General features: G+C 44.1%; 2 protein-coding genes across 5 annotated transcripts in view; one reads left to right on the forward strand and one right to left on the reverse strand.

Moving 5' to 3' along the window:
- The window catches only part of LOC105561796, a 45,833-nt gene extending 37,982 nt beyond the window's left edge, over positions 1 to 7,851 (forward strand). For 2 of the 4 annotated variants that reach the window (XM_012012112.1, XM_012012109.1), the window contains exons 2-5: positions 837 to 1,078; positions 1,993 to 2,319; positions 3,429 to 4,109; positions 4,504 to 7,851. In XM_012012112.1, coding sequence (XP_011867502.1) covers positions 839 to 1,078; positions 1,993 to 2,319; positions 3,429 to 4,109; positions 4,504 to 4,716 — 1,461 coding nt within the window. In that variant the 5' untranslated portion in view covers positions 837 to 838 and the 3' untranslated portion in view covers positions 4,717 to 7,851. Of the gene's footprint in view, positions 1 to 831; positions 1,079 to 1,992; positions 2,320 to 3,390; positions 4,110 to 4,503 lie in introns of those variants that run through there. The other 2 variants (XM_012012110.1, XM_012012113.1) reach the window with 2 other exon arrangements.
- Positions 7,852 to 8,042: 191 nt separating this feature from the next.
- Positions 8,043 to 11,880, reverse strand: LOC105561801 (peptidyl-prolyl cis-trans isomerase-like). Its single transcript, XM_012012117.1, has 3 exons — positions 11,532 to 11,880; positions 9,512 to 9,865; positions 8,043 to 8,983 (listed from the first exon to the last, which is right to left on the reverse strand). Exons 1-3 carry the CDS (start codon positions 11,733 to 11,735, stop codon positions 8,912 to 8,914), a joined length of 630 nt encoding a protein of 209 aa, XP_011867507.1. The 5' UTR covers positions 11,736 to 11,880; the 3' UTR covers positions 8,043 to 8,911.
- Positions 11,881 to 12,139: the final 259 nt, after the last annotated feature.

Genomic DNA, 12,139 nt, shown 5'->3' on the forward strand with positions numbered 1-12,139 from the left:
AGATGCTTGTCTCCGCGGGAAATAAAAAGACCTGCTGGGAATCTCCCGAATCTCGGTATCGCACACACTCGAGAAATCTCTCGTCTGATATCCGTTCGGAATCTCAAGCGGCAGGGTGTATCCGGGACGCTGATTCTGTTTATAGACGTGGGATCACTAAGTGCCGGCTGTCTAATCGGTGAAACGAAGGAAATATTTATTAACAAAAGTAATTAATGAATAAGAGCGAATATAATCAAATGCTGAACAGTTTCGATGAACCTTGGTCAAAGAAGCTTGCCGAAATATCGCTAAGAGGAAAACTTCAGACTTTTAAGGGTCGATTTTTTCAAGCTCTTGGCCGAGCTACTTGTCTAATTTGAAGGAAAAACAAAGGTATACCCGAGTCGAAGTTTTGGTACTGTTTTAACACTTTTAAGGATAATTTACACCTACTTGGCTGATACACCTTCGTAGACCAGCAATAACCTAATCTACTTTGATGACATTATATTTTTTACTCCTCCCTTGAATCTTTAATTCTAAAAATTTACTTTCGCTCCTACTTAAAAGGATCTACGTTAATGCTAAATTGGTAAAAGTAGAAATTTTCAAAACTGTGAGTTTTTAAGTAGGTAAATTTTGTACTTGCACTTCGACCTCTTTTACTGTCTTAGGTCCTACTATGTAATAGAATTAAAGGCTCAACATGGGCCAAAATTTCGACTCGAGTATTGTACGTAATTTAACTGGTTAACTTACCAACCGGTCTTAAGGACATTGGTAGAATAGAAAAACGTAAAGGATAATTGCTACACGGGCCGCTTTAAGATCCCAGAATTTTTTTGTAAGGACAGAAATGAGAAGGCAGTCGTACTGTCCGAGCTCGAGCAGCGGGAACGGCACCGGCGAGCCGCTGATCGTCGTCGAGGAGAGCACGGGCGAAGAGGAAGCGGAGCGCTGCCGCGCGGAATCGCCGCCGCGATGCGTCGACCCGGACTCGCCGTCCTTGAATCCCTATCTGCTCTCGCCGTGGAGGGACGCCAGGAAGCACTCCTTGCCGACGCCGCAGTGCACATCCGGGATAACCGCATCCCAGGTACGTGTTCCGCACGTGCACCGGAAGTCCTTCGCGGTCGGCGCTATCGTTGTACGTATTGGCTTTATGCCGCGGCACGCGCGCCCGAGACATCTGAAATAGACTGTTCTCCGAACTCCAGAATAATCTCGGTAATGATCGATCTTGGGGAGAGAAAGACATTGGAGATAGATATGAAAAATATCTCAAAGCTAAAGAAATAAATCGGGATAAAATTTGTGATAAATATCTAAAGGGCTTTTCGCTCCTTTTCGTATTTTACGTGGATTAACATTTTATTTTGACGTTGGCATTCCAAAGATGTCATTTTAATGCGCGCAGTCGAATTTTTGCCTAGGTCTGCGACGGAGATCTTTAAGGGGACGCTGTAGTGATTCTGCACCTCTTGCTCCGGCACGGAGAGAATTTTCTCTTATATCCTGAGAATCATGCAGACGTAGGACAACATGGCATTTTGAGGAACTTTATGAGAGCTATTAAAAATTGTGCCACATATTTCACTGGTAAAATGTGTACCAAGTATAATTGCTAGTAAAATATGTGGTAACATTTCCAAAAGCTCGCGTAAAATTCTTGGAAACGCCACGTTGTCCCGCGATTACATGATTTTTCAGGATAAATTTTAAGAGAAAATTCTCCCCGTGTAGAACTGTCAATTCATCAAAACGTTTGTATACTACACAAACGCTTTCATGAATTGACAGCTGTAGATGCAAAAAGTACAAAGGGTGCAGAATCGCTCCAGCGTCCCCTTAAATAATCACACGTTGTGTAAAATCCGATGCTGTGCGATCTGTACAGCTCCCTGGTGACGCTGTTTCCGTTTTAATTTCTCTCTCGCGCGCTAAGACAAATCATATTGGATGCGGGATCGATTAGGTGGTCTCTCTTCCTAAATTGCACGCGGTGTTTAGGTGCGACGGTTGAGCGAACGCGGCGGGGAAGGTTCCGGTCCGTCGGCGAGGGAGGCTGCCTTCTTGGCGACGCTCTCGCAGACGCCGGCACCGCAGTCCGGCGGCCGACGACACTCCGTCGTCACGATCTCCAGGGTGCCGACCACCCTCTTCGGCCGCAATCGACGAGAATCCATCGCCGCGTTCCCCGTAGCAGGCGCCACCAGGATATTACAGAGCCGGCGGGAATCGTCCACCGGGATAACCGGGCCGCCCAGCAACAGCGGGAGCACGCACAATCTGCAGCTCGACATTATGGACGACATCGCCGAGATCAAGGCGAGAAAGGTAGATTGTAACCCCGGATCAGCGACATTTCTAGTAATCATAGCAATCGAGCGTACAACACGGCAATACTTAAATGGTGCACTGACAAAAAAAACATTTCCTTTAAATCAAGTAAATGGACTTGCCTAAAGTTATTTTTTGCTACCGAAGTTAATATTTATTCTATTTAAATAAAAATATCAAATTTCAAGTAAATCTATGTATTATGTTAGGCAAACCCGTTTGAATCGTTACATTTTCTACATTCAAATAAAGATTTCACGAGATGTAAAATACTATTCATTAAACGAACTAATTGTTTTTGTTAAATAAGAAATGCAATTTTCTTCGCTGTGAAAATCACATCTTAATAAACGTTTTATAGAATTAAAATAAAATGGTTTAAATTTAAAATTATCTGTTCTTCGGTATTTAATAAATTTAAGCTAATAAGCTATTAGGAGGCACCTAATGAATAATTTTCTTGAGTAACGTAATATTTGTTTGGATTATGATATTTTTTTATCAGTGTACATAAATAATATAAATGAGATAGGGCGAACAAACCGTAATGATGAGATTGTAGACCTGCTAATTGAATAGAATCAAAAGATAAGGCCGGGTCTTATGGTAATCACTTGTAATCGCTAACCACTTAGGCTTATTAGGCTGTTCGTTATTGATTTTTATTATGGCTGCCCATCCGTATTTTTCTGCCCTTTTCTACCCTCGAGATTAAACATGTAAGAGTCCACGGCGGCCTATTAGGAGTCCAATCGCAATTCTAAGACATTCTCAGCGTCGTAGATTCGAAATTCAAGAGCTCTTACATCTTATAAAGATAATAATAAAATTGCTTCTTCTCGAGAGCGAAACCAAAAGACAGAAAGAAGGTCTAATTAATGTATCTCTTGGAGCGAAGAATTTTTCAAAGGGAATAATTCAAGTTTCAAAAGTAGAAAGGTGGTTGTTACAGTTCGTATTTAAATGTTGTTCCAAAGGGAACGCCGCTGTCCATTAGCAACTCATAGATATTTCACATTAATTCGTTGTATAGTTAAATAGACAGTTTTGTTTGACGTTTCGTTTAAGCGGGGAGCGCTCTAATCGTGCTCGTACACGCGTCCCAGGTCCGTTTAAAGATGTACAAGACACCGTCTCGCGAGCGCGTATGCGAGATTCAGCCTCTGGAGGGCGACGGCAGCTCTACCACGCAGAAATACATACAGCATCAGAAACGCCGGTTCTCCGAGTTCTCGGCGTCGGTCGCGGCGTCCACGTCGGCTCTGCGTAGACGCGCGTCCGAGATGACGAGGCCGCACTCCGAGATCGAGATACCGGGCATGCCGACGGCAGGTATCACGTGCTCCAACACGGATCTGATATCCATCCTGAGCTCCCTGACGTCGTCCGCGACGGAGATAAACACGTGCGGCACGTCGGACGCGTCGGGCGCCAAGGACGAGCAGAAATCGAGCTGGTCCGCGAAAACGGCGGAGCAGAGGCGCAGTCGGCTCAAGAGCTCCCGGTCCAACAGCTTCGACGTCTCCATTCTGCACAGCACCAAGTGCAAGACGCCAACTAGCAGCAGCAAGAGCGCCATTGGGGCGTTCATGACGCCGAGCACGTGGTTCGTCAAGAGACACCAGCCCATCTCGAAGAAGAGCCGATACGACGAGGAGAGCGCGCCGATGTTCAAGCTGGACAAGGCGCAGGTGGTCAAGACTGTCAAGGACACGCTCGCGAAGAACGTGGGCACCAAGCACAAGGTTCTCTGGGACGACAGCAGCGGTACCAAGGTGGATGCTCAGGTAAACCAACTCTATCACGCCCAGGTCAGACGCGCCCGGACTAAGCGGGTAAACGGCATTGCACAATGATACTATTTCGCAGTCGTTGAGAAAAAACAAAATTTGTTCACTCGCGTTTGTTCGCGCTTGCTCGCTTAGTCGAAATCCAGCTTTGTTCAAGAGAATCATGAGTTTTTCCATTAAGAATGTATTAACTGTAGAAGAATCGATTCAAAAAATGAGCGAATGCGTTCACAGGCATTGAGCAAATCATGAATGGGATTGTCAGCCTTAGGCAAGGTTCCATTGTTGGACGTATATTTTCGTTTGCGCACCCAAGATAAATACATGCTGGCAAAGAAGGGAGTAAGGTCGCGTAAAGGTAAATTTTTTTCGCTTGATTCGACACTGATAGGTGCTCGGTAATGCCATCGAGAAGATCCTCACCTCGACCCACAGGGGAAGCGACGCGGAAGCGTCGGGTAGTTCATCCGGAAAGCCATCCGTGTCGCCGAACAAGTCACGCGCCAGTAAGGTCGCCGGTTGGTTCACGAGCGGGAACAAGGAGCCGGAGCAACCGGACTGCGACTCGATCTGCTCCACCCTCAAGGACCTCTTCGTCAAGTAGTGCACCACCGCCGGACCCGCCTCTCGCGATTACGACAATTCATATGTTTCGTTTGTAAACACGATCTACCGGATTGACAGTACGAGCTATTTGCTGCACTGCCGCTATTTATTTACTTTACTTCTCTTTCGCTGAATGAGTTCAACATCCGAGCTAACTCGCGCGCAAATCTGCCGAGATCTGTTGGAACGGTTCTCTTGTTTACCCTCTTGAATTGAGAAGGGTTCAAACACGAGAAAGATCACAGGGGTGGCGCAGGGGGGAGAAAAAAGATCAAAGCTGCGGAAGATTACAGGTTTGATCGAGGAGATGTTACTATTTTTTTGTCTCTTATGTATTTCTTCGCACAAACACACTCGCGCGCGCGTCTACCTTTTATAAACGCACGTCCGGATACCTGCGGTCTCTCCTCGTATTTGAATTCCGAGTTCATTTAATACTATCCTGGGGAGATCCGCAACGAATCCGTAGATGATTTTACCGAATTTGCGCGGCTTCTACCAACGCGAGATTTTATTTATAATCTTGATCTACGTGATATTTCGTTTAACGAGTAAATAGAAATTAACCTTTGGTTGCACCGAGTAACATTTATCGATAATAAATATTCGTGAATTTAATTTTTTTGCGGCAAGTGGTATTATTAAATTTGGCAATTTCGCGAAGCTGAAGGCCTCTGCCAATACACTCGCGCAATATTAAAACGTTGAATTCGATATTTACGAATTATTTTCGCTCTTCTCCTTCATTTATTCCGATTGTACCTATACATCTTTTGCGGCCGATCGCGCAACCATGACCGCGAGATGACAGATAACGCGATCTGCCCTTGTCTGCACTAAGCGAAAACACAGTCACGCACACAACGCGATATCTATATATATATATGCGCCGTATAATTTCTATTGATAGTGCAAATATCGAGGAAATCGATTATAAAACTATTTTCATAAGAGACAATTATTTTTAGTGATATGTCATTTTAAGTTGTCGCGAGCAGATAATGTTACGTTGGCGCGCAAAAACATTCTAGGATAAAATTATGACATAAGAGGACAGTCTGCGCGACATTTCTCGTATACTAACGCAGTTTACGTGGATAATCATGAACGTTAATCTATCCTTTGCTGGCCAAAGGAGATGCACACGTTATAATTATAGTATATAACATATTCCGAAAGAGGCACAAAGAGAGAGAGAGAGAGAGAGAGAGAGAGAGAAAGTGGCGGCTGGTCCGGTTAATTACGCGTTACTTTATCTGCCCTTCTTCCCGTTTCATCGGTCGGATTTCAATCCGTTTTCCTGCTCTTTCTAGTCGACGTCCCTCGACGGCATTTTGACCGCACGAACCGCCACCGACACAAAAGTATTACAGATATATGAACGTAGAGATGTATACGTATAAAAACCGTCATGTACATTTAATAACGATATGTATGTACAGCAACGTTATGCACGGGTTGCATGCACGTTGCTGCGTGTACGTGTGGGCGCGCGTGTATGTTTCAAGCGGAAAATATATTTAAAAGATATTCATGTCGCAGTTTTCCCGGAAATTTTCTGTTTCAATGGCGGAATACGTGATCGCGAATGAGACGCAAATTAATGAAACATCTGACGGAGCCCCACGAATGAAAGCTATGAATGGGACTAAGTACCACGAAGTGTCCTGCAAATGTATCTTCCTTTGGTCGGTCTCATTCCCCCCCGATTGTGTTTGCACTTGGTAATTTTGTTCCTTAAGTTTTGCAGGATAACGAAGAAGACGCTTCATATCGTTACCCCGCGTGAATTGTTTCTGTTCAGTTATATTTTCGCAAAGAATTCTCTACCTTCCGTACCTGGACCGTAGTTGAGGGTAGTTGAACGAAGGTGTACGAAACAGTTTCCCGTGGCATTGAGTTTTAACATCTCCTAAGATCGGTGTGCAATAAAGAATATCTTTATTGATTCGAAGACAATCGCTCCGCTGCGGCGTGATTAGAAAATATGATTGGACACGGTACGTCATGTTCAAGCTGCTTTATTAAGAATTTGAGACAGGACCCTTTCAATTTACATTAAATTAATAGCTTCAGAACGTAATGAGTGTGAACTTTGCTGTCGATTTTAGATAAACTACAATCGTGAAAATTGATTTGAAAATTTACGATAAAATAGGTCTAAACGAAACGGCGTGACTTATAAAATTGCGCATTATTTCGATACATACTTACACGTCTCTTGATATATATATCAATGTTAAAAAAAATGTTTCAAAGATAATAATCGTTGTTATCGAGAGTTTTGAAATCTATACGGAATTGATTGCGTAATGTAATTACCCTGATCTGTATGAACTTCAAAACTTATTTATGAAAAACATGATGTGAGTAGAGAGTAACACTACTTAAATGTTCTTCGATTGGTAATCAGAGTCTATATAAATCCGCGTGAATATCTAGTCTTTCTTTACGTCGCGTAAAAAGAAAATTGTCTAACGAGAAGCAGCGTTAACAAACACAAAACAAAGACGGAAGTACAAATATTAAACGAAACGATTAAAAGACCAAAAGCGCGTTATTTTGTCTTACTGGGTCGAGTGATAACTCGAATAGTAGATAACTTCTGACGCAGATAGCAAGTTGTCTTTCTCTCTCTACTAGAATTCCTAATCCTCCAATCCCTCAAACGATTCTAAAATTAAATTATTAATGGAATTGAAAGGATGAGAAAAAAAAATTAATACTTGTTATTTGCATCAGAATACATATGCGTATGTATATTTATGATTTTTTTCAACCCCTCAATAAGAACATATCGATTTTTTTATTTAGATGGCGAATGCGTTTTTATCAATTTAGTAACAATAGCAACAATAAGGAAACAAGGATTAGTTCGACTATCCTATCAGGTATCAACGTTATAATTCTCTTATGGGCGTTGTGTTCAAAAATTGTGGAGGGATAAAATCCGCTTGCGTATTTAGATTAGCGTACCTCCTGTTCGTATGTTACTATCGAAAGTGTCCCAATCTAATACAAGGTTGTAAATAGTATTGGTGCTGTATGTTCTATCAATGTTCTCGCAGCAGATTGATAAAACATGAATATGAAAAAAAAAAGTAAAATATACGTTGATCGTAAATGTTGCAAAGGGGGTGGTTATTCATGTATCGATTCTTCAAAACCTAAATATGATCTACAGTTTAAATATTGAGATACAAAATGAGAAGGAATTCGCTGAAATGTCTATCTTGAGGAAAATACTCGCTTAAAAGTTAACTGGGTCATAGTTCACTCAGCCATACAAAATCACAATGCGTGGTGCGAATAAGGTACAATTGATTTTTCTTTCTGAAAACAATTTTATTTTTAAGAAATCGAAACTGTTCAGACTGTTGCAACTACATTTTTCAACTTGGTGTTGTATTACAGTTAAATTGTATCGCTTTCAGGCATCGCCCGCATCACGATAGGCAAACAGGATGTGTTTTTTCTTTGTTTTTTTTTCGGCAGAGAAGAGGAATGGTATATTATATTTATAAAAAACATACACAACGAGGATTCTCTAATCGTGATATACATATATATATATTATACGTATGTAGAATTAAAGAATATATAACGTCAAAGAGAAATGCATCAGTTAACACACTGGAATATCAATAGAATACATCAATCAATCATTTTAAATTCGGAAATTGCTATTCTAATGCTGAAGATATTTGTATCTTGAACACTCACTAAAATATATATAGGATACTGAAAAATTTGAGCTCATTGCATTGTGTCTTTCCGCTATATCACTTAGTGATACTAAGCGAGTGTATTTGTGGAAGAATATGGATTTCGCACAAATCGTTTAACACAGATTTTTTTTACAAATGCACACGGGTGTGTTAAACTGTGGAACGAAGCAAAGGAAATTTCGAAATTAGCAAATTCCTTATTATAAAAAACAATCATACTGCAAACGATTTTCTATCCTCCGATGAAAAAGGAAGTAACGTTACTTGAAGTAGAAAATATTACAATGTAGGCAAATTCCCTTCTACACAATTCGACGAGTTTTTCAATGTCCGTGCTCGATAACAAATTACTAGTATCGATGAGAGAATCTTGGTCGATAGGAATGGACGAAGTGGGGCAATAAAGACAGCAAATAGGTATGCAACAGCTAAATAAAAATGCAGTCATTACAGTATCTAGTTGATCTACATCTCTCCGCAATCCGCTATTATGATCTTTTTGGATGTCTTGCCGCTTTGGGAACCCATGGCCTCCAACTGAAAACAACACGTAAATAACACACGTTAGCCGGGCTGTTGAGTATCGACAAAGTGGTTAACTTATCAAACGAAAAACCTAGGTTCGATTCTCTACTCTGCCACTTTACAAACAAGTTTTAAGTGGCATAACATTTTACAAACTGTAGGGCTAACTCTGTGCTAACATGAGTGAGAGCAATGGTAGGGTCCTCGGTTCGATCCTGGCCCTCGTCCCGTATACTTTCCCGTTAAAGAAAATTTAAAAAATGTAGCGCTTAAAGAAATTTAAGCGCCTAGTATTGAATTCAGTCAAGATTAAGCATCAATTTCACGGAATTTTTTAGAGATATCACACCGATATAACCTAACGTTTCCACAAAAGGGTAAACTTAAAAAAGAAAGTAAAAGCTGTTGGCTCTCGAGTTTAATTCCTCGTCCTACAAATGGATTTTCAATTTGTGAACTAAAGGATAGAGAGATTCCCAAATGAGAATAATAACAGTAAGAACAGACGTTAGTTGCTCGCTGAAGAGAAACGAGCCATACTTTTCTAACAACATCCATCCCTTCGGTGACTTTTCCGAACACAACGTGCTTTCCGTCGAGCCAGCTGGTCTTGGCACTGGTGATGAAAAATTGGCTGCCGTTGGTGTTGGGGCCGGCGTTTGCCATAGACAATATGCCAGGTTCGGTATGAGTCAGCTTGAAGTTTTCGTCCTCGAACCTGGCGCCGTAGATGGACTTGCCCCCGGTGCCGTTGTGGTTTGTAAAGTCACCACCCTGGCACATGAAGTTCGGAATCACCCTGTGGAAACTGCTACCCTTGTAGCCGAAACCCTTCTCCCCGGTACACAGCGCGCGGAAGTTCTCCGCCGTTTTGGGGACAACGTCCTTCCTCAACTGAAAATTGCGAGAAGCGTCGTTAAAATTCGTAAACGTTCATTCCGCGCGTACCCTGAGACTAAAAGTTGTTGCGGTGACTAAAAGAACCTAAATTTCATTCTTCTACTTAAATGTACAGGATGTTACGAATAAGGTGTCCATCCGCACTAAGGTTTCCTCGCGCTTATTCACTCAAGACGTTTTAATCGATTACTCGATAACTGTTGGGAATTTTACAAAATGCTACATTGATTATTAATATTTGCTTGGCGGCATTTTCTTGACGAAATATTTCTTGATTCAACACATTTTTCTCTCAATGTACAGGCCGCTGCTATTAATAGTCTGTTCTTATTTCAAGATCTTAAATAATAATACGACTCTGCGATTGGTTTACCTATTAAGATTGTGCTCAAAGCTGGGCATACATCTACGAAACGAACAACGAACGTGATCACTTGTTATCATTCGGTAGGTGTATGCGTCGAAGCAAATGCGAACAGAATGTTCGATTCGCGTTCGGCTCGAGTCCCCCATGAGGCGGCACGTGAAAGATAAAAGGAACGGGCGCCTTCAGAACGCGAATCGCCGAACGTTCACGTTCGTTGTTCGCTCGTAGACGTATACCCAGCTTAAGACGGTCTTAAACATAAGAACGGACTGTGAACACCGGCCATAATTTCTAGATACTCGTCTGAAAAGACTACACGGCGCGCCGCGGCGCTCAACGAGTCGGGTTTGCCAGGGCAGCGGGGAACGAGTTACTTTGAGTTCTCGCAAATCAGTTATCGGAGAAATAACGTTAACGATCAAAAGAAATAGCGGATATAAATATACGCTGTTACCCCAGCTCGCGCCATCTGTGTCTAAAATTCTAAACTCGCGGCGTTAAGAAAGCCGACACCGCTTCGCGTTATGCAAAATATAAAATTGCAATCGTGCGCGGAAATCTATGTTTAGCCTGGCGCAAAGTTGCTAATTATATAACGCGCCAATTAGTGTACGGCAACGGTGCTCTTGCTCGACGGGAAAGAGAGGCGTCGTCGCGCGAATTGAGAAGCAAATCGGAAAGCGCGTCGGTTCGCCGTGAATTTCGCAAAAAGGGCAAGGCGAGCGTCTTATCTTATCGGCCGCGCTGCTAAAATGTAACCACCTTCCGCGCGAGCGAATCGCGAATTTTCTTGGCATTCTTATCTCGACAAGGCGCAGAGCTGCGACACATCCGGCGATTTTCCGCCAACTCGGAGCAATCTCGGCCGCGGCGCGCATCTCATTTTCCCGTACGCACACGCGGGGACACGCGGTCGGCCGACGTCAATGGAAAATTTCGCAATGGCCAGGAGCGTGTGCGTGCTCGCGCGACCGTGACGCATCGCCAGCGACGGTCGCGCGCGCTCGCCGTGACTCCGCGCGATCGCGCGTCCTCGTGCCGACAGCCGCCGATCGTCGATTGTTAGGCGAGTCGCGCTCGCACGTCGTCGACGACAACGGCGGCGACAAGTAGTGGCGGCGGCGGCGGCGGCGACGAGGGGGAAGATCGCCGGCGGGCCGGAGTCGAGGCTCGAGGTTAAATCGCCGAACCGGCGCGGTGGAAAAATCAAGATGGCCAGGCATGCCGGGAGCGCGGTCGGCGCGGGGACGTCGGTCGGCGTTTGGCCGCGAACGCGCGCTAATTTCGGCTCACCTCCATCACGATGCGGCCCACGGGCTTGTCCTCCGCGGTCATGTCGAAGAAAACGCGTGGCAGTGCCATGTTCTTAGCTGCTGCGGCGATACTTCGTAGGAGCGTGTCGTGGGACGGTCGTCTCGGCCGGGCGGTGGCTCCGAAATGGCTCGGCTGCCTGAAGGTCGAATCAATTGACAGCCGGCAAATCGATCTCAACGCCATTCCGCCGCTCCTGGAAACCCGCCGGAAATCGATTCCGCGCGACACGATCCGCGCCGTTCGCCCCGCGACGTCGGTTTCGGCGGTTTCGCGGCCCTTTCGTCGGTTATTCCGCGAAAATATTATGTAATAAAAGGAACGTTTTCGGTTACAAATTGGCTACCGCCGAATGAGGTGGCGGTGCCGTCGGCGCCGGCCAATCGGCCGCCGCGCATTCCGCCCGGTCTCGACCAATCGAATGGCTCGTCGTGGATTCTCACTGTCGCACGTTGCCAACGTTGGAATATTAAAGTCTCTATCTCTGGGCGCTTTCCAACAGCGCCACGCGGGCGACACTGTAGGTCTGTTCGTGTCGCACATGGGGCATGTCCCAACATGCCCCAACATGCTCCAGCCACAGTATAACC

The sequence above is a fragment of the Vollenhovia emeryi genome, unplaced genomic scaffold, assembly GCF_000949405.1.
Source record: "Vollenhovia emeryi isolate VEMERY1.0 unplaced genomic scaffold, V.emery_V1.0 DF939200.1, whole genome shotgun sequence".
In the NCBI taxonomy this organism is placed as follows: domain Eukaryota; kingdom Metazoa; phylum Arthropoda; class Insecta; order Hymenoptera; family Formicidae; genus Vollenhovia; species Vollenhovia emeryi.

Excerpts from the sequence above, each read along its gene's own strand:
- LOC105561801 (XM_012012117.1), bottom strand. The coding sequence starts at position 11,735 with ATGGCGTTGAGATCGATTTGCCGGCTGTCAATTGATTCGACCTTCAGG. Across the intron at positions 9,866-11,531 it reads TGGGCCGCATCGTGATGGAG|TTGAGGAAGGACGTTGTCCC; the intron begins GTGAGCCGAAAT and ends CGCAATTTTCAG. Across the intron at positions 8,984-9,511 it reads GGATGGATGTTGTTAGAAAA|TTGGAGGCCATGGGTTCCCA; the intron begins GTATGGCTCGTT and ends TGTTGTTTTCAG.